Raw genomic sequence first — 22,875 nt, forward strand, 5'->3', positions numbered from 1 at the left:
GCAGTCCTCAATGCGCATTGGGGGTTCAATAGGCCCTTACCTTGCAAGACATCAATCATTTCATTTCATAAATCTAGGGTGCAACCCTCAATCTTCTCCCTTAACCCGTTCCTATCATTATGCACGTTAAGGGATATGCTGGCATCTCTTTTCTTACTACCGATGAGTGTCCCATCGTGTAGCAAGCAATATCATAGCAGTATCCACAACCGGTGAGTCTCCCGCTGCGTAGTGGTCAATATCAATATAAGCATTGGTCATTAATCACAGTATCGCAACAATATCCACTACCAATGAGTGTCGCACCGCGTAGTGGCCAATTCATTATAATATCATAACAATATCCACTATCAGTGAGTATCCCACCGCGTAGTGGCCAATGGAATAACTCATAATGGATGAATCACATTCTCATAAGTCAATGCCGCATACAGATGAATCATATTGAATCATAACATCATAGCATTAAGTAAAAGACATGCCTTTCATAAGCTTTCACAGGGCATTTACACATAAGCCCTCTCAGTAACATATGGCATTCATTATGAATTCATTTCATCACTATCGCATTCGTGGCGCCTCTTTCTCACAAAGTCCAGTTTACACAGCATCATTCACATATCTTTATGGAATTCATATGGAATTTATCATATAACGCAGCGCCATATGATAGTAAAATGATGCAGTGACAAGTAATAGTGACATGCCCCTCTTATGAGGGCGTAGCTCCAGATTTAGGGGGATTTTCAAGATGCCTTAACCATGAACCTTTGAGCTAATACACAGACCTTTACAAAGATAGTAACTTGAAAGAAATTGGGGGCCATTTGATGGGTCAATAGCTCAGTACAAGGTGAGCATTAGTTGATGGAAATCTTCCTTGCAACAGGGCGCAGCGACGTACTCATGCATTTTGGGTCATAATTCAAAATCCATGAGAAATTTCAAAAACCTCAAAACATGCAACTTTTAGTACATTCATGGACCTTTCCAATGGTGAAGTTTTAAGGTTTTTGGACACCGTTTTTTGGGTCAAAGGCATTGCCCAAGGAGGGCCACAGCTACTGAAATTAGCAACAACTGTGAGCAACATCATGCCTCGACATTTTAGGCCATATCTATCCTTCCAGTCGAAATTTAATCATGGCATAAAAATTAGACTTAAAGTAAACATACATGTCTTTCATTCGAGATAGGTTTGGTCCCATTTGGACACCATATGGCCATCAAACACGTTGATGCAAAAACGGTCACAGTTCTGGAAATTCATATGCTCAAGTTAACATGCTTTTAAAGAACACTTAATATTTCCTAGCCACGCTATACTTTGGGCTTGGAACCTTGTTCATGATAAGGAGTCTCACAATGAGCAATTTCATGAGTGTCCACAAATAAAAAGATCATATATGTGGTAAAAATAGTCATGGAATTAAGAAGCACACAAACTATTTCAACCTCATGTTAACCCATTCATTCTTCACATTTTCATTCTATCATCTTACCCATTCTACATATTTGTTATTTACATAAACTATGGATGCATAGAAACTAAACCCACTCACCTTGACTTCTCACGGTATCTCAAATCCTCACTTATGGCCTCCATGGGCTTTCCTAAAGCTCCACCAGTGGGCTATCTTCAAGGGGTAGTAGTGAACTCCTTAGGGGAGAGAGGGAGTAGAATGAAGAAAACTGGTTGTCAAAGGAAATAAGTGCTCACGGTTGGTGGGATTCACTATGGCTGACGCAATCACTAATTGCTCTGACACGTACGAGGCGGCGCTGACATGTACGGAGGTTGTACGTTTGCCCAAGACACTCCTGGTGCTGCTCTCTCTTGATCCCCTTTTCCAGTTGGCGTTGGGTCACAGCCGGCACTAGACCTTGCATTCACATATGGCGTTGGGTTCCCTTTCACAGCCGGTGCTGTCTTCTTCTTACACAGCTGCCACTGTGTTTTCCTCTTAGTCAACTAGCGCTACATTTTCGTCTTACTCAGCCGGCGCTACGCTTTCCTCTTACCCAGCTAGTGCTACGCTTTCCTCTTACTCAGCCGGTGCTACGTTTTCCTCTTACCCAGCCGGTGCTACGTTTTCCTCTTACCCAGTCGGCGCTATGTTTTCTTCTTACTTAGCCAGTGCTAACCCAGTCGGCGCTACGTTTTCTTCTTACTTAGCCAGTGCTATGTTTGCCTCTTACCCAGCTGGCGCTACATTTTCCTCTTACACAGCCGGTGCTACGCTTTCCTCTTACTCAGCCGACGCTACATTTTCCTCTTACTCAGTCGGCACTACGTTTTCCTCTTACTCAGTCGGCGCTAAGTTTTCCTCTTACCCAACCGGTGCTACGCTTTCCTCTTACTCAGCAGGCGCTACTTGGACAACACTAGGCCAAGTCACCCAGACGGCGTTAATCCTCGCCCTTAGCATCGAGCATGCACTTTTGTTTTTCTCAACTTCCTTCTCTCTCTCCACTGTGAGTGGTCCGATTTAATCGAATTGTGGCCCTTACATCATCTCCCCTTAAAAGGGATTTTACACTCAAAACCATATCAACATTAGCTAATAAGGTGGGGGTATTCTCTCTAATCTCATCCTTCTGTTCCCATGTCTATTCTTCCCTTGAACGATACTGCCATTGTACCCGGACCAGAGGAATTTCTTTATTGTGCAACACTTGTACTCTCCTGTCTAATATCCCAATTGGTCGTTCAACAAAGGTCAAATCTTCCCTGAGCAGGATTGGTTCATATCCAAGACATGTGACGGGTCAAGTCGATACTTCCTAGCCAATTCTAGTGGCAAAGCAAGTCAATAAGCCACGCTTCCAATTCCTTTCAAGACTTCAAAAGGGCCAATGAATCGTGGGCTCAATTTCTCCTTTTTACCAAATCTCGTAAAACCCTTGGTGATATTTTCAGGAAGACTCGATCCCTGACTTCAAACTCGAGGTTTCTCCAGCGATTATCCGCGTAGCTCTTTTGCCGACTTTGGGCTGTCTTGAGCTGCTCTCTAATTAAGGCAATCTTCTGGAAAGTCATCTGAACTATTTCGGGCCCTAATAATATTCTTTTGGCCACCTTATCCCAACAGATGGGCGACCTACACTTTCTTCCACACAGGGCCACATAAGGTGCCATCTAAATACTGGCTTGGAAACTGTTGTTGTAGGCAAATTCTATCAGAGGTAGATTGTCTTCCCAGCTCCCCTTAAAATCAATGACACATGCCCTCAACATGTCCTCTAAGGTCTGAATGGTTCTCTCTAACTGTCAATCTGTTTGGGGGTGAAAGGCAGTGCTAAAAGTAAGTCTGGTTCTCAAAGCTGACTAGAGACTTGCCTAAAATCTAGAGGTGAATCTAGTGTCCCTGTCTGACATAATGCTGATGGGCACTCTGTGCAATCTCACAACTTCCCTTATGTACAACTAGGCTAACTTGTCTAGAGCATAGGTCGTGCGAGCCAGTAAGAAGTGAGCAGCTTTGGTTAATCAATCCACCACGACCCAGATATTATCATGCTCTGCACTTGATCTCAGTAATCTAGAAACAAAGTCCATCGTGATGTGTTCCCTTTTCCACTCTGGTATGGGCAGGGGCCATAACAATCCAGCAGGTTTCTGATGCTTTGTCTTCACTTGCTAACACGTCAAACACTTAGCGACAAACTGTGTCATATCTCGCTTCATGTTGTTCCACCAAAAGGTCTTTTTCAAATCCTGATACATGTTTGTACTCCCTGGGTGAATCGTGTAACGGGAGTGGTGTGCTTCCTCTAGGACAGCCTTTTTTATTTTCTCGTCAATGGGAACACACGCTCGGCCTTTAAACCTTAACAAATCATCACTGCTCATAGAGAAATCTCCTTTTCCTTTCATGTTCAGTTCTTCAAGGATTTTTATCAGTTGGCGATCTCCTTTTTGGGCCACTCGAATTTGTTGAAGGAGTTGGGGTTCCATCCTTAAACATGACAGCATGCCTTCCCCCTCACTACGGGGCTGAGATGGGTGCCACTCCACCACATCCTCTAACAGCTTCATTTCTCGAACCATTAAACGTGCCACAAAGACCACAGCTTTTCGACTTAAGGCGTAGGCTACTACATTAGTCTTACCCTGTTGGTAATCAATTGTATAATCATAATCATTCAATAAGTCCATCCATCTTCTTTTCCTCATGTTCAACTCTTTCTGGGAAAATAGATACTTGAGGCTCTTGTGGTCCGTGAACACCTTAAACTGGGCCCCATAGAGGTAGTGTCTCTAGATTTTTAATGTGAACACTACGACAGCGAGCTCCAAGTCGTTAGTGGGATAGTTCTGTTCATGCGACTTTAGCTGTCTGGAGGCGTAAGCAATAACTTTACCTCTCTGCATAAGTACACATCCAAGCCCTTTATGGGATGCATCGGTATAAACCACAAAGTCTTCATTTCCTTCGGGCAAGGCTAATATTAGTGTTGTGGCTAGTCTCTTCTTAAATTCCTAGAAACTCCTCTCACACTCCTCTGACCATACAAATTTTACATTCTTCTAGGTCAGTCGAGTCATGGGAAGCGCTATCTTTGAGAATCCTTCTACAAAGCGCCCATAGTACCCTATCAGTCCCAGGAAGCTACGAACCTCAATCATATTTATTGGCTTTTCCCACTTAAGTACGGCTTCGATCTTAGAGGGGTCGACCATGATTCCATCCTTAGAACTAATGTGCCCATGGAAGGCCACACTGGGGAGCTAAAACTCGCTCTTGTTCAATTAGCATACAATCTTTCTGACTTCAAAGTTTGCAAGACCAATCTTAAATGTTGTTCATGTAATTCCCGACTCTTTGAATAAACCCAGATTTCATCGATGAAAACCACTACAAATTCACCAAGGAAGGGTCTAAACACCCTATTCATCAAATCCATGAACATAGCACGGGCGTTGGTTAACCCAAACGACATCACAAGAAACTCATTGGACGGTATCGAGTTTTGAAGGCGGTCTTTGGAACGTCTCCCTCCTTGACCCGCAATTGATGATAATCCAATCTGAGGTCAATCTTTGAAAATACTTGGGCCCCTTGGAGCTGGTCAAAGAGGTCGTCAATCCTAGGCAGAAGGTACTTATTTTTCACCGTCACCTAATTTAACTTCCTATAGTCAATGCATAATCTTAAGGACCCATCCTTTTTCTTCACAAACAAGACCAGTGCACCCCAGGGCAACACACTAGGTCGGATGAATCCATTATCCAATAATTCCTGCAACTGCTCTTTTAACTCTTTCAATTCCGCTGGAGCCATTCTATAAGGGGCCTTAGAAATGGGAGCAGTGTCAGGTACTACTTCTATCTCAAATGCGATTTCTCTTTCTAGAGGTAGGGATGGCAACTCCTCTAGGAACACCTCAGGGTATTCTACTGGTATCCCTTCCAACTGTGTCTGAAGATCCCGATTCTTTACCACATAAGCCAAGTATCCTTCACACTTTTTAACCAAAAGGCGAGAGGCCCGGAGGGCAAAGATGAGACATAGTGGGGAATTGTCCCTAATGCCCTTGAAGTGTATTTCTGCTTGATCAGGGCATTTAAAGGTTACCATCTTTTCATGGCAATTGACGGTGGCATGGTGTGTAAACAACCAATCCATGCCTAGAATCACATCAAAGTCTTGAATATTTAGGTGGATTAGATCCACCGATAGGTCGCACCCATCAATCGTGAGCTTACACTGTCTATATATTCTATCAGTCTCTATAGAGCCTCCCACAGGCATGTATAGTACTAAAGTATAATTGAGACATGTAGGTGTGACATTCATGTAACGGACAAAATGAGGTGCAACAAATGAAGGAGAGGATTCAGGGACAATAAAGACTTTAGCATTAATATCGCAAATTGAGAGCATACCTCATATCACCAAGGTGGATGCCTTAGCCTCTTGTTCAGTGAGTGCGAACACTCGTCTTTGGGTCTTCGGGCGATCCTCGGTCTTCATCATCGAGTAGTCCTTCTCCCAGTGGCCACTCTTGTCACATTTCAGATATACATTCTTCTTCCAGTAGCATTCCACGGCAGTGTGGTTACTTCTCCCACAATAAGTACAAATCAGGCGTCTGTCATTGTCAATATTGCCTGGAAGACTCTTCCGAATCCATGGATTAGGTGAGTATGGCCTCCCTCTGGCGTTTCTCCTTGAAGACTACTAGGGTTTCTTCTCAAACTTTCTGGATGGCACAGCTTTCCTTTTTCCTTCCTCCCTTAATCTGCGATCCTCGCAATCTATTTCCATCTTCAGAGCATGGTCTACCATCGAGGTGTATGACTTTATTTTGGCTGACATCACCCTACTCCTAATATCTGGTCGCAAGCCCCTTTCAAATTTAGACACCTTTCCTGCCTCAATATTTATGATGTGGGCCGCATACCTAGAGAGCTCTACAAATCGAGAGGCATATTATTCAACAGTCACCCCCCCTTGCTGGAGTTCAATGAATTCTACTTCCTTCGTTTCCTTGACTGAATCAGGGAAGTACTTCTCGTCAAATGCCGCCAAGATGTTTTCTCCGGTGACCTCGGTCCCTATCTCCCTCCAAGTCTACTTCACTAAGTCCCATCAATATTCTACTTCACCTTCCAGCATAACGGCCCCTAGTCTGACTTTTTTCTCATCTTAGCAGTGTAACACCTCTAAGATTTTCTCTATCTGTTTCTTCCACCTCTCAGCCTTCTCCACTCCTCCATGCCCCAAAAAGGTTGGGGGTGTGATTCTCATAAACCTCTCCATGAGGCTACTATCATTCTGCTCAGGCGCAAGGGTAGATTGGGTTGGCATCGCTTCCTTCATCATTTGGGTCATAGCCCCTAGAATCTTGTAAAACTCACCAAGAGCCTCAGTATTTTCATTACTGGAAATCGCATTGTGGTTACAAGCTCTCGGCATCCTTTAATCTAGTTACAAGAACACCCAATCACTTGCCTACCCCAAAACTAATATAAGGACTCTCCTAAACTTCCGAGGCTAAGAATCCTCTCCTGGTTGCTCTGATAGCATATCTGTCATGACCCCACCCCTGACCACCGTACCTTACGCAGCGACGGGCGATCGAGCATGGGTTCGTGATCCAATGTAACATTGGTCACTCAGGTAGGAGTGGACTCAATGTCTTTGTTTTCGGTAATCGAGCAAACCAAGGAAAAGTACTAGAACAAAAACTCGACTAGCAGAAGAGTAAGGAAAAACTCCACACCAAAATTCATAATATAAAAATTTTCCAAAATATTACATTCAGTTCGGGGCACCTAAGCCCAATATTACACATATCCACCAAGATAAAAACAAAACCAGGGCCAAACCGCCCAAACATAAATAAGGTCAAAGCACCTTCTTCATGACCACTTGCTTTGTCTTCCAACCATCAAACACGAATTTTCAGCCCTGCATCTGACACTATCAATCTACATTGAGAGGAGAAATAATGGGATAAGCTATACAGCCCAGTAAGTAGGTCGAGTGACATGTATCTATGGTAGTTCTATCCATGTGGGAAAATAGTACAGCTCATCAATATAAAGTCATAGTTTAGCATATTTGCATATCAGGTCAAGGCAGCGAATATGAACATTTTAGTTAAATGACAGTTACCTTTAAATCGGTGTGATCATAAGCATTCGAACAGTGAAATCATTAATCATCCAATCATTGCAATACTAAACGTTTCGTATACAGAAAATCAACTCTTATTCACTCACTCCTTAAATCACCTACTCCCGCAGTAGAGACCCTATGCATCAGGCTAAGCCAATCCCATTGCTTAAGACCTCTACTATCGTACAGGAGGGAGGATAATGACAAGTGGGTTAATCCACTTCGTAATGCCCTCAACACACACACACACAGTCTCCAGCGCGTATTGGGGGTTCGATAGGACCTTACCTTGTAAGGCATCAACCATTTTATTTCATAAATCTTAGGTGCGACCCTCTATCCTCTCCCTTAACCATTCCTATCATTATGCAGGTTAGGGGATATGTCGGCATCTCTTTCCTTACTACTGATGAGTGTCCTATAGTGTAGCAGGCAATATTATAACAGTATCCACTACCGGTGAGTGTCCCGCCCTGTAGTGGTCAATATCAACATAAGCATTGGTCATTAATCATAGTATCACAACAATATCCACTACCAGTGAGTGTCCCACCACGTAGTGGCCAATTCATTACAGTATCATAACAATATCCATAACCGGTGAGTGTCCCACGGCGTAGTGGCCAATACATGCCTCATAATGGATGACTCACACCCTCAAAAATACAGATGAATCATATTTCATCATAACATCATAGCATTAAGTAAAAGACATGCCTTTCATAAGCTTTTATAGGGCATTTACGCATAAGCCTTCTCAGTAGCATATGGCATTCATTATGAATTCATTTCATCACTTTCGCACTCATGGACTCTTTCTCACAAAGTATCGTTTACACTGCATCATTCACATATCTTTATGGAATTCTCATGGAATTTATCATATGGAATTCACACGTATCCTATATCAAGATAACTAAGCGTCGCATGGTCGTAAAATGATGCAGTAACAAGTAATAGTGATATGCCCCTCTTGCGAGGACGCAGCTCCCAATTTAGGGGGAGTTTCAGGATGCCTTAGACATAAACTTTGAGCTAATACACATACCTTTATAAAGATAGTAATTTGAAAGAAATTGGAGACCATTTGATGGGTCAATAGCTCAGTACAAGGTGGGCATTAGTAGCTGAAATCTTCCCTACAACAGTGCGCAATGACATACTCGCGCATTTCGGGTCATAATTCAAAATCCGTGGGAAATTTCAAAAACCTCAAAACATGCAACTTTAAGTACATTCATAAAAATTTTCAATGTGGAAGTTTTAAAGTTTTTGGACACCGTTTTCTTGGTCAAAAGCATTGCCCAAAGAGGGCCACAGCTGCTCGAATTAGCAGCGGCTATGAGCGGTGTCATGCCTCGACATTTTCGGCCATATCTATCCTTCCAATTGAAATTTCATCATGACATAAAAATTAAACTTAAAGTAAACATACATGCCTTTCATTCAAGACAGGTTTGGTCCCATTTGGACGCCATTTGGCCATCGAACACGTTGATGCAAAAACTTGCACAGTTCTGGAAATTCATATTCTCAAGTTAACATGCTTTTAAAGAACACTTAATATTTCCTAGCCAAGCTACACTTTGGGCTAAGCTACACTTTGGGCTTGGAACCTTGTTCATGATAAAGAGTCTCACAGTGAGCAATTTCATGATTGTTCATAAATGAAAATATCATATATGTGGCAAAAACAGTCATCGCATTTAGAAGCACAAAAACTAAAATTCCAACCTCATGTTAACCCATTCATTCTTCACATTTTCATTCTATCATCTTACCCATTCTTAATATTTGTTCTCTACATAAACTATGGATGCATAGAAACTAAACCCACTCACCTTGACTTCTCACGGCATATCAAATCCTCACTCAAGGCCTCCACGGGCTTTCCTTAAATCTAACTTAACTTGTATTCTTTCAATTACCTTGTCTGATATAACAATAGGGAATTTAGAGTCTGAAATTGGTAGGCCCAAGTAGAAAATAGGAAACGAACCCACCTTGCAACCGACCACTCTTGCAAGATTCTCAGCCAGCCTCTCTCCACAGTTAATACTTAGCAAAGACGACTTGTAAAGGTTTACTTCTATCCCCAAAACCACTTCACAAATTTCGAGGAATCTTGCAATATTTTCCAGTTGTTCTGCTTTAGCTACACAAACCACAAGTGTATTATCCGCATATTGGAGATGAAACACAGTGATATCAGAGTTTGCAATTTGGAAACCTATGAAGGCTCCACTCCTCTCAATATTACTAAGCATGAGACTAAAACATTCTGCATAAATGGTATAAAGAAAAGACGCTATAAGATCACCTTGGTTAAGTCCCCTAGTGGCATTGAAAAAACCAGTGGGACTTCCTTTGAACAGAATAATGAAGTGCGCCTAAGAAAGGCACCCATAAATCTAACTTCTCCATCTATCACCAAAACCCATCAATTTCATAACTTCTAACAATACCCCCCATTCCACCTTATCATAAGCCTTCGCCATGTCCAACTTTAGCATAACACCTTCCACTTTACTGAGGACACGAGAGTGAATGCGTTCCTGCGCCACCAGAACACTATCTGTAATCTGCCTATCCTTACTAAACGTCGATTGAGACTTTGAGATGAGGAAGGGAAGAACTTCTTTAAGTCTCTCAGCAAGAATTTTGGTAATAATTTTATAGGTACTCATAAGCAGGCTAATAGGTCTGATATCAGAAAGCTCACTTATATTCGATTTTTTTGGAATTAGAGCCAAAAAGGTAGAGTTAATACCTTTAAAGATCTGACTCCTAATAAAGAACTCTCTGACCATGGTGAGTTGGTCCTCATTCAAAATATCCCAAAACTTTTTAAAAAACACCATAGGGAAACCATCTGGACCCGGCGCCTCATCCCCAGCCAAGGAAAAAACATCATTTTTTTATTCCTCCATAGAAATGGGTCTCTCCAGGTGGCAAGCTTAGTCCCTTTGAAGCACCTTAAAGGGGACATTGGGAAATCTAGGACTCAAGAAAACCTCTCTAGAAAAAGCCTTCTTAAAATGGTTCACTACACCCTCTTCCATGGCCACAAAGTTCTCATGATCTATTCCAGGGATCGTCAATCCTCAAACGTCATTTTGTCTTCATCTAGAGGAGTCAATAGCATGAAAAAATTTTGTATTGACGTTGCCTTCTTTCAACAACTTATTCCTCGAACGCTGCTTTCAATAAACTTCCTTGATCCTACGTAACTCCTCAAGCTCCTTCAAATTCATATTCCTATCAATAGTCACTGCCTTGGACAATTCTCCACTATTATGCAGTTCATACTCTAAACCTTCAATATCTGCAATGACCACATCAATCCTGGCTTTAATATCCACTTTATTCATTCACTTCCAATCCAACAACTTTTGTTTAGCATACAACAGTTTTTTGTGAATTTGGAAATCCATCTGACAATCACCGCCATATTCAGCCAGGTTCTTGTAATGATTTCCACCTACTCTTTTTTAGCTAACCATCCCACCTCAAAGCGAAAAGGCTTGGGCCCTCCCCTCAGACTTCATGTATTTAGAAGAATGGGGATGTGATATGAGGAGAGTCACACCACTAATTTCACAGAGGCTGGTGCGTAAACTTCTAACCAGTCAGCAGCCACAAGAAATCTGTCCAATTTAGACATTGCAAGATTACTTATACCATTATTGGACCAAGTAAACTTAGTACCAACAATAGGTAGGTTGAAGAATGCATTGGTCTCGATGAAATCATTAAACTTTCTCATCAAAAAATTAATTGGGTGTCCTACTAAACATTCATCAGGCCACCTAATAAGGTTAAAATCCCTTCCAATGACAAAAGGATATGGCACAAACTGAATTACATAATGCATGTCAAAAATGAAATCATCTTTCAACGAATAAGCATTTGGCCCATAGGCATTCATAAAGCCCCAAGTAAAATCCAAGTTAGGACCCCTAAAACCCAGCAAAAGCAAATTATCTCTGATAATGGTCTCAAAAGAGGAGAGAATCATATGATCCCAAAGAATCCATAAGCCTCCAAAACTACCCACTACATCAATACCAACAAAGGACACTGCCCCCTGGCCCCAAACTTCCCTCACCCCCACAAGCATGAGGCTAGGAAGTTTTGTCTCTTGTAACACCAAAAGTACAGGTTTATACTTAGCCACTAACCACAAAACGTTCCATTTTCTTTTAGGGTCACCCAAACCCCTCACATTCTAAGAAAGCAAATTCATTATAAAGGTAAGGTAGAGGATGAAGAACCTGGTCTAGAAAGACCACCACCAAAATAGGCTTTTTCGAGCAACCTTGATTCAAAGGTCTCTCCATCAGATGAGGACGATGAAGATGACGAGTCAAAGCCTACTTCTACCATCTCAGGAACAAGAATAGCAGGAGCAGCAGCCAAATATCCACCTTTAGGCACCCCATGCACCTCTAGTCTAGCCGAAGAATGGACATCACAGTGGAAAACCTTAATCTTCTTACCAGCATTCTTCAATTTGTCACTAGGCGTTTTATCAACATTCACCCCAGAAGCACCACCAGTAGGAAGCACAGGAACACCATCTGATAAAAAAGTAGTTTCCATAAACTTAGAATCTCTCACATGAACAAAAGGTTGCTTCTCAGTTGTCTTTACAACCTTAGCCTTGCGGTTTTCTCTAATAGCATCCATCATAGTCACAAGTGGGGCATCATCCATCCCCATTTCAACCATCATCTTCCCCACTAGCGACATATCATCCGTAGACTCCAAGACAAGAAGAGTGTGCTTGGAAGTACTGATGTTGATCGAAGTAGCCTTATGAGAGACCACCATCTGCATATGAAAAGCATCAGTCTCCTCAGCTGGCTGAGTAGCCAACTCCTCCCCACTCCTCTCCTAACACAGGTGCTACACTTAGATGTTCCATAATCGCACCCTCCTCTTCCGGCTCAATCACCATTATCGCAAGGGAATCAACCAAAAGGGGATCAAAGCGAGTCCTACTCTTTTTGGCGGTAGCTAGGCGGAACAGGAGAGGATGCATCTTCTTAGAGTACAGGAAACATACAAGGAGGAGGAGGCACTAAGCCTGACCCACGAGTTTGTAATGGAGAAGGAGGAGAACCAGGGATGTGGCCGAAGGTGAGAGACTCTCCGAGCAAAGGGGAAGACCTTCTTTGGAAACTTGAGGTTGAATACCTTTTTCACGGCAATTGAGCCAACTAAAGGCCACTTGTACTTGATTATTGCTCCTTCCCAACAAAGGCTGACATGATGGGAGACGTTCCCTTTCCAAACAAATCAATTGCTTGTCCTCCGCCGACCTTTTTGGAGTATTATAACAACCAGGCTCAAAAAACCTTGGTGGACCCTCAGGATTACAAACCCCTACTGTTGGTCTACCCAGAAGCCGACAGGACATGTCAACATCCAATGATGAAGCAAAGATTTCCTTGTTACATTCCTTCTTCAGAACTTTCTTAGTATTGTCTATATCATAATCCAGATGGCAGTTACCAAAAGATTGCGAAAAACCCTCCGTGTAAACAAGAAACCGTCCGACCGCAGCCCATTTTTTTGAGACCTTCAATGTTACTTGATTTTTGGATTTGAAATTATGTATCTTTCTCGACGATCGTTTCACATAAACAACTTTTTCTGTGAATGAATGCTCCGACAACCTCCCAAATTTTGGCATCTGTGGGTTCCTGTTCCCTTGATGCAAATTCAGAGACCATGAAGCAGTAGGTTGTCCAAGTACTCCCTGTGGACTACCATCCTTAACAATGCCAACCTCGAAAGAGTCGCCTTCCACAGAAGGGCAAACTTTGTCAGGTAGCTGAGCACCAACATCTGTGGAGGCTCTGACCCAAATCGTCTTGCAGACCTTACTCAAGAGAGAGTCTCATTCTATATCCACATAAGTGGCCACTACATTAGCAATCTTTTTGTCAATGCCCAAGTTTCAGGCATGCAACGGGATGCTAAAAAGGCCAATCCACAACGACTCATGTTGAATAAAAGATTTGTGATCCGAGGGCTTCCAGAGGTCTAACGATAGAAGACTACGACGTAACCTACATAATTGATTACGAAGAGCTCTACTAATCTCATCCTTAAACGGCAGCTTAAAAACTACTTTGTTATCACCAGTAATCTTCACATCATGATAGTATGAAAGATTCCAACCTCTCTAGGCCCAATCAGATAGTCCGCAGAAATCTGAGATAGGAGGAGAGAACGATCCAATGACGAAGAACTCCTTTTTTATTTTCAGCTCTTCCCACTCAAAAGATAAAATCCTAACTAAGGGCCAGACAGAACTTACCATCACGAACCCTAGAAGGAACTTCTCTCATCACCCTTTTTTACACAAAGCCATCATCCTTCTATATCAAGCATGTAATTACCTTGATCAGTAATTATGTGCATGAAAAAGTATAAGGGAACGCGGGTTGAAGGGCCAAAGACTAACAAGTAACAACACAATTGTGCGTGAAATCTCTCAATGAACAGCAGAGTGATTGAGAGAAAACCCCAACTCTGAACCAGAAGAGCAGAGAAACCTTTTCCATTACTTTCTCTCTCTACTTTTCCAATCTCTTTTCACAACCCAATAATCCCCCTCTCTCTCTCTCTACTTCCTTCTGCTCAGATCTCGGCCCTCCAAAAAACGGCGTCGCACTGCAAAAGATTCTGGCTATCTCTACTTCCTCCCGCTCAGATCTCCCTCTTTCTCTAACCTAAAACTCCATCTCTCTCTTTCTCTCTCCAAAAACCCAACCCCCTCTTCTGCAAACCTAGTTCTCTCTCAAACCAAATCCCAAGCCCCAAACCCTCTGCAAATCTAGTCACTTTCTCCAAGCCCAAACCCCTCTTCTGCAAACCTTACACTCCTCTCTTTGTAACGCACCCAAATAATGACCCTATCTCTCTCTAAAACCCCAAACCCTCTGTAAATCTAGTCTCTCTCTCCAAGCCCAAACCCCTCTTCTGCAAACCTCACACGCCCCTCTTTGTAACCCACCCAAATAACGACCCTCTCTTTCTCTCTAAAAACTCATACCTCTCGTCCTCTACAAACCTCTCAGCCGATCTAGGTCGCGGATAAACACAAACCCATCTTTCATTTTTTGGGGAATTCTTGTAAATATATTATTTTTAATTTCTTTTTTTGTAATTATATAGAATTAAAATTTAATTTTAAGTACTTTTTTTTGTAAATTATAAAAATCATAAAAGTAAATATAATTAATCTAAAAGGACGTTAGCGGTTCCTTGTATAAAGGATGTTAGTCTATTTGTATAAGGGAAAGAGAGAATGATAATGCAAACTTTCTAAAAAAATATCCCAAAAGAGTGGGAGTGTGATGTAAAGCTTGAAAGTTAAAAGTATTTATTCCACCTCGTTGGATGGTGGAAGGATGTGGGTTATAAATAGTCATCCCATAAATTAAAATGATGTGTGGTTCGTATGGGAGGGGAGTTGTGCTCCACGAAAGTGGGGCCCATGCGTGGTTAAAGTATGGTGTCATATGACATGTATTCTTAAAGTTGTAAATCCGTATTATATATCCGATTTGTGATGTCACATGTGCATGACTTCTTAAAACGCCAAATCCTAATATATATTTAGATCGGGATGGTTCAATCGATTTTCGATCTGGCCCGATTCCAGATCGAATCACTAATTTTTTAAACACTGGTTTTATGGTTTGCCGATTAAGTCCTGTTGCCTAATTTGCTCACGTTGGTGACACATATTTGGCCGCTTGATTTCAAATTTTACGGCTAATGGTGGTTGTGCAAAGATATACGATCTTGTAGTATTCAATCCCCATTGGGAAAGGCCCATGCTACTTTTTTCCATCTCATTGTGAAAAATTTGAAGATCCTTTGCATTTTTCCTCTCTTTGTGAAAAAGCTTGGGGTTTGGACCAATTGGCCATGCTTTGTTTGAAAGCCATCATTGATATGGAAGGAGACATACACGTCAAGCATTTGACTAAGGATAGTGAAAAGCATTAAGGACCTGCAATTACACGACACGCCACCGAATGACATTTTACACCATTTGCTCATTTCTTATCAAAAGATATTCTACTCCCTTGGGAGTATACTGTTCATTTATTTCCAATGGTAAAACCTTACCTAGTTTTAGGACCCCAAAATTTGGGGATATAATTTCTTTAACACTTAGATTAGTTTTCTAATTGTACCCTCTAAACACTTGAAAAAAACAATGTCTTAAGATTGAATAGAAACCGTTCAGTTTTTAGAAAGTGAGATCTAAGTATTAGAAAACTCAAATTTCATTATTTAGGAGAATAATCATCTAGTGATTCTAAGGTGGTTACCAAAATTTCATATTTAAAAAATCGTTCTATGGTTGTTTCATCACTTGCCTTACAGTTGGGATGTAAAGATTACCAATTTCGAATTGAAGATTTGCCCAAATCAGTGTGGGATTCAGTTCTTCAGAAGGTTAATACAAAACTAGATCTATGGAAGTCAAGACATATGTCTTTAGATGGAAGAACTACTCTGATTAAATCTTCTTTGTCTAACTTGCCTATTTATCATATGTCTCTTCTGATGATGCCAATGTCAGTATCAAAACAGATTGAGAAGCACATGAGGAACCTTTTTTGGGATTCAAGGGATTTCGAGAAAAGATATCATCTTCTGAGTTGGGAGAGAGTATATACTCCGGTAGCAGAAGGTGGTCTAGGTATAAGAAAACTCACATATACTAATTGTGCGTTGTTGGCAAAGTAGTGGTGGAGGGCGAGGCCTGTAGAGGAAGCTCTTTGGATTAGTATTTTGAAGGGAAAGTATGGTGAGGATTGAAATAACCAATGAATAGGCGGAGGCGGAGGCGGCGGCAGAGGGGGATTTCAATCCATCGTCTAGAAAGGTATATTTTGCAAAATAGATGATTTATGTTACAATACTCTAGATAGGAGATCGGAGAGGGGTCTAAAGTCCATTTTTGACATAGTAAGTGGCTGGGCGAATACCTATTGAAGGTTTCATTTCCTATGGTGTTTAATGTTGTTGTTGATCCCATGGCAAAGATAAGTTAAGTGTTCAATAGGGAAGGGATTCTTGGACAATTAACTGTCGGTATAACAGAGTTAATGATGATTTCATGCAAGTACTCTCAGTTACTTAGTTTGTTAGAAGGGGTCAGCATTTTCCAAGGATAGAGGATGATTTGGTGTGGGAAGTGGAGAGTCATGGAAGCTTTTCGGTAAAATCAGCATACCGTCGTTTGTTTTATGATAGGATTAGGTGGAATAGATGTTCCCTTCATAAGATTTGGTCATGAAAGATCCCACAAAGAGTTAAGGTGTTTTGTGGGGGTTATTTCAAGGGAAGACACTGACAGTTAATAATCTAATGAAAAGAGAGCAAACTCTAACTAATATTTGCCTTCTTTGTGAGGAAAATGATGAGAGTGGGGATCATTTGTTTCTTCATTGCCCATTTACGTATGAAAGATGGTGTTGGTTGTATTGGAAATTGGGTATAGTAGGGCCTTTGTCCTAAAACCATACTCAAATTGTTGAACATATGAATTTTGATGGGTGGCTTAATGTTGGATCCTTAATTTTTCAGATTGGTAGGGCAATAGTTCTTTGGGAAGTGTGGTTGGAAAGGAGCCCACGGACTTTTGAAGGTGTTTCGTTGGAAGATGTGTTTGTACAAAGGAGGATTCAACCTATATGGTGGAGTTGGTTTTCGATTACAAAGAAAGGTTTTGGTGTATCAAAGGTAGACAAGAAGTGAGTATATCTAATTTTATGGTGCAAAGAATTATCAAATCAAGACCTATGGGCCGATGGGAAACTCCAGGAATGGGCAGTATTAAATTGAATTTTGATGGCGGCTCTTTGGGGAATCTGGGACCAGCTAGAGTGGGGAGAGTTGTGAGGAATTCAAGTGGAGAGATCATCCTTTATCATGCCGGCCCATGTGGGGAAAAAGTAGCAAATGAAGTGGAAAAGTTGTCAGTTTTACAAGGGATGAAAATATTGAAAGATAGAGGTCTTTAGCAACCATGTGTCGTTGAAGGAGATTTTTTAAAAGTTATTAATTGGTGCAACAACGTTTCAAGACCTCTATGGAGATTGTGACTGCTTTGGCTGGGTGTGATGGAGATTCGGAACGACCTATGTGTATCGTTTAGACATGTTTATAGAAGGGCCAATGAGGTTGTAGACTATTGTGTGAAGAAAGGTGCAGCGTTTCATTCTCTCTTTTATTTCTAATGTTCTTTATGGTTGAAAGTATTGTAATCTCGTCCTAAGCAATAAAATCACTGAATATTATCAAAAAAAAAAAAAAAATCTTCCCAAGGAGGTCATCTGACCAAGGAAATAGAAGTAAACTACGCATGCTCCTGCCTACATTTCCATCATATGCCCATTTTTATTCTTATTCCTCCAACTTTCAAAATGATTCAATGGGAGAAATTTCTTACATGCAAGATGCACTAAGTTCATCTGAACTGTCCATTTCCATGAACAAGCTTATCCAGATATACATTGGCAGAACCACATTTTAAGCAATTGTTGAGACTTATACATGTACAAGGTTGGATTGGACCCCCATGGTAAAATGGAGGATCAAGATGCACCACTAGACGCATCTGATGATCGGTTTGGATCGAGAAGAGGGATGCCCTTCCAGAGAATCATATATTTGTATTTGAAAGAAAATACAATGTTTTAAAATTTGTCATACAAGTTTGGAACCGTTCAAGCCAACTCAAAACTGATAAAGGACTTGTCCAGGTCTAACACCCTATCTTCCACACTGGATCTTATCTATATTGAAAGAAAAAAAAAAAAATTCTATAATAAGGCCCAAGAATTGGGAGCCTGCTCATAGAGGACTTGTCCAGGTCTAACACACTATCTTCCACACTGGTTCTTATCTATATTGAAAGAAAAAAAAATAATTCTACAATAAGGCCCAAGAATTGGGAGCCTGCTCAAGTGATTCTAAGCTGGCTCGAAAAAGGTCGGAGACTGTTCAACCCACTGGTTTGGTGTCTAAAACACTCAGCAAAATTATAGGAATAAAATATTGATATCTTAGAGCAGTAATTTAAATATCAATAATCTCAAAATCACCCCAGCTGGATGGAGGTTAGTGTAGTACTGATTTATTTTTGTTTTAAATGGGATACTGATATGGAATGAATCGCCCGGTCCACCAGGTCGATGAAGCGATTAATTGTTAAATTGAGAGTGGCCAAATTATGAGAAGATAGGGAATTAGGTGATCTTCTATAAAGAGAGTTTATCTTTTGTATATGGAGGTCACAGTCATTCCTACTCATTAAATGTCAAATTGGATAGTTTGAGGGTGAGTTATGAAATTCGAGATTTTTTTTTTTTTTTTGAATTTTGTGTCTATTCTATGACACTCTTATAGCCAACCACTTTAAAATTTGAAAGACAAGAATGATTGTGACCTTTATGTACCGTCTATTTTTTCTGAATGGTGGAAGATGGAGCACGCATTTGAAGAAGGAAACGGGAGCTTCCCAGTAAACTGGTTCATCTCAAGCTTTTCTTCTAAACCACTAATAAAGGATTCTCTCTCTAAATAGATGCACCTCTAAACCACTAGTAAAGGATTCTCTCTAAATAGATGCACCTCAAAGACATGAAACCAGTAAATTTTCTTTTCTAACAAATTCGTGTCATTACAAGCGGAAATTGCAATCAGGTTACTGTCGTGAATTTCATATGTGAGTTCATCAATGAAAGAGACTACACCCCTGCAATTGCTCAGCTCATGCCCTATTGGATCTTCCTTTGCCAAATCCATGCCCTCTCTCTAGTACAAACAATAGACGCTGCATCTTTAGGTGACTTCCTTTGCCTTAGAACTACTTTGGACGCCATTGCTCTCCTCATTTGAAGGTCCCAAATAGGGTTTCCTAAGAAACTGTGGCAGAAATGGCAACCACTCATAAGAAAGCAAACTCATTTCTCTAAAGAAAGCAATTCAACAGCTCTTGCTGATAAGTTTTAATGGTTGTTTCTCAATAAAGGCATAATATCCTATCATTTTGAGGGTCTCCCTTTGGGGTTATGGGAATAGATCTCCAAAGAGGAGATGGGTGTTGATGATTGATGTCTTGTATTCGGAGGAAATAGATCTGCCAATATGGAGTCAGAAAGACGACTTTGGAGGGCCATTAAAAGCCCAAAGGGCTGAAGGCCCGTAGGCCTTGAGGCTCGAAGGAGTCATCCTGACAGGTTGACTTGATGGACTTGGCCCCTGTGGGGGTTCAGGGGCGTAGCCCCTGAGGAAAAATTCAGATATATTTGTATATGGGATTCGATATATCTGGGATGTGATATATATCCGTACAAGAGTGATTTAGTAATTTGTACCATCTATCTGAGACTCGATATATATCGTTGCGATTGGGGGTTTATCCAAAGGTAAGGGTTAAGGGAAAAACACAGATCTCTTTGTAATTAGATAAAAACAGAGAGGCATAAGGAAGAAAGAGCATTATAACCCTATTCTTCATTGCCAGTAAAGAAACTATAATCTCCCGTGGACGTAAGCACGTTGCTGAACCACAAATATCTTTATGTTGTGGTTGGTTATCGAACCACGTATATCTTTGTGTTGTGGTTGGTTATCGAACCACGTATGGTTGGTTATCGAACCACGTATATCTTTACGTTGTGGTTGGTTGTTTCTTTCTTTTGTGTTTGTTTCTTCTTTTTTGTTTTTCGTGGATTGCTTTTCGTTTCTACAATGGGTACCCAATAGTTAGTCATTGCCTCCAAAGGAGATGCGGTATTCCCATGGAGTTTTAGGTTTTTTTTTTCACTTCTAAAGAAATAAAACCTATCGGTTACTCTCGGGTTATCTTTTCGGCAGTAGTAGCGGTGAGAAAGAAGGTATTTATCGATGGTGTTGCTCGGCCACGAGAACAAGTTTAGAGGAGAAGATCAATGATGGTTTTTTATCATTGTTTAGAGATAGGTATTATTTCATGTATCCCAAAAATTGTACTTTTATTGTTATAGTGGATTTCTATTTTGTCGAGATCGTGGATGTAGCCATACTGGGAGAACCACGTAAATCGTGTGTTACTGTGGCGTGCCTTTTTTTTTGTTTGTTTTATTTATTGCACTTGATTTATAGTTGTATTCATCTACTTCGCATTTAGCCAATCATGTACACGATCTTAATTGGAATCTCGGTATTTGAAATTCTCTATTTCGCAAGCTAGGATTCTCGAGAACACTACAATCATTGGTAGAACTAGGCAAGCAGAGGACCTCTTCTGTTCTTCAATAGGTGACCGACTCAAGGGTTAGAGACAGAGAGAGAAAGCAGCAGATCTACAAACAAGAGAACCCTCTTGGAATCTCTACGCCTTCCTATAAATCTCCACAAGAAGAGGGACCCTTCATCTGAAAGAAAGCCCTCTGGGAGGGAGCAGTACTAAAAAGAAAACCAGAGGTTACCGGGTCTTCCTGTGCCATAGTCACTCTTGTTATGTATGGGTGATATCTGTACCGTCCAAAACAAATCGACGAAGTAGACTGAGGTCTTATTTATTGGCATAGGGCTTCAGCCTCATAGAAACATTTTCCTAATTATTATTAGGGTGTAGTTTTTATAGAGCCTAGGCTCTAAACAATCAAATTAGAGCCTACCTTTAAATAGTAATGAGAAATGTGGTTCCAACATTGGAAATCTTTGTGATAGCTTTAAAATATATTTTCATCTTTATTTATAAAGTTTAAAGCTTAAAAAATGGTGTAGATCGACAGATCTATGAAACCTTGAAAGTTGACAGTCAAAAAATACATTACAAAATACATTATTTCTAAAACTTGAAATCAATTTTTCTCATGTCCATGCATCTTGATATCGAGATGATCAATTTGAGGATTTTTGGGCATCAAAACAATCTCATCTAGTGAAATTTTTGAGGGAGGCTCGAATGTGATTGTTTAGAGCCTCCACTCTATATAAACTTTTCCCTTATTATTAAGGAAACTTAGAAATCCCCCACACTTTCCAATGTAATTTACCCCAAATCTAACTTTTTTTTCTCGAAATTACACATTCTATACAAATACCCCCCAACCAAATAAAAAATAAAAAAATGTCTAAACTACCCTCCCTTACTTTTACCTTGTTCATGCCTTTCTCTCTTCTATCCCACCAAAATAGGGCTCTAGCACCTTGTAAGTGTGTTATGGCAGTAGGGCTCTGACACTCCTCTATCCCACCAAACTAGGGGATCTGACATTGTGTAAGTGCGGTCCGACAATAGGGCTCTTGCACTCCTCTATCCCACCAAAATAGGGGCTCCGACACTGTGTAATTGGGTCCGCCAATAGGGCTCCAGCATTGTGTAAAGTGCGGTCAGGCAGTTGCAAAGGGCCGTCCGACAGTAGCAATGAGCGGTCCGGCAGTAGATGTTGTTCCTAAAATCGCCTGATTTAACCGCTAAACGCTCGGTTAGATCGGAACTAGCCATTGGCCGGTTTCGGTTTTGGACGGTTAGGGTGGTCAACCGGTATTTAAATAAAATAAAATAAAAAAATGTATATAAATTCTAAAACATAAGGAATTTGATTTGTAATGCATTTTTAAATATCCTTTATTTTATGGTAAGGATTAAAAATTGTTTTGGTCATTAATACTCAATTTTATATTTTCCCATCTTTTTTAAAAAAATTAAAAATAGCCCTTAGAAAATATAAAATGGGTTAAAATCCATTTTTTGCATTAAATTTTCAACTTCATTTGAATGTTTTGTTTTAATCATTCTTTATATGCTTTTCATATTTTAGTAGATTTCTTTTATATATTTTTTTCAACACCTTTTTTACCATTCGGGACTTGTCCGGTTAGAGCAGTTGAATCGGCCGGCTAACCGGTTAGGCCGTTAAACCGCTTCCAAGCCCATGTCCGCTTAACCGTTCCTATTCGATTTTGTGAATACTGGATGTTACTGAATTCTAATGCTCTGACACTATGTAAAGGGCAGTCTGGAGTACCCAGTTTCGGTCCGATAGTTATCTTAGGGCCGTTCAGCACTTATACGCTCTGGCAGTGTGATGGTGTGCTCCGACAATGTTCTATGGGGTCCAAAAGTCAACTTCAAATCTGACCAAAATGATTTTATGTGCTTGTAAAGAGCATTTTTGTCTTAAAAAAATGAACTTTTTATTTTGAAGGTATTCAC

The 22,875-nt window shown here is 40.7% G+C and overlaps 1 protein-coding gene across 1 annotated transcript; it reads right to left on the bottom strand.

Annotated features, from left to right (window-relative positions):
- Nucleotides 1-10,332: 10,332 nt before the first annotated feature.
- LOC148779431 (uncharacterized) lies at nucleotides 10,333-14,746 on the bottom strand. The gene is made up of 2 exons (XM_088852658.1): nucleotides 11,903-14,746; nucleotides 10,333-11,275 (listed from the first exon to the last, which is right to left on the bottom strand). Exons 1-2 carry the CDS (start codon nucleotides 12,465-12,467, stop codon nucleotides 11,250-11,252), a joined length of 591 nt encoding a protein of 196 aa, XP_088708784.1. The 5' UTR covers nucleotides 12,468-14,746; the 3' UTR covers nucleotides 10,333-11,249.
- Nucleotides 14,747-22,875: the final 8,129 nt, after the last annotated feature.

Source organism: Amborella trichopoda, chromosome 12 (assembly GCF_054954075.1).
Source record: "Amborella trichopoda isolate Santa Cruz 75 chromosome 12, AtrichopodaSantaCruz75HAP2 v2.0, whole genome shotgun sequence".
NCBI lineage: Eukaryota > Viridiplantae > Streptophyta > Magnoliopsida > Amborellales > Amborellaceae > Amborella > Amborella trichopoda.

Excerpts from the sequence above, each read along its gene's own strand:
- LOC148779431 (XM_088852658.1), bottom strand. The coding sequence starts at position 12,467 with ATGCAGATGGTGGTCTCTCATAAGGCTACTTCGATCAACATCAGTACT. Across the intron at positions 11,276-11,902 it reads TGGTGGTCTTTCTAGACCAG|ATTTCTTGTGGCTGCTGACT; the intron begins GTTCTTCATCCT and ends TAAATTGGACAG.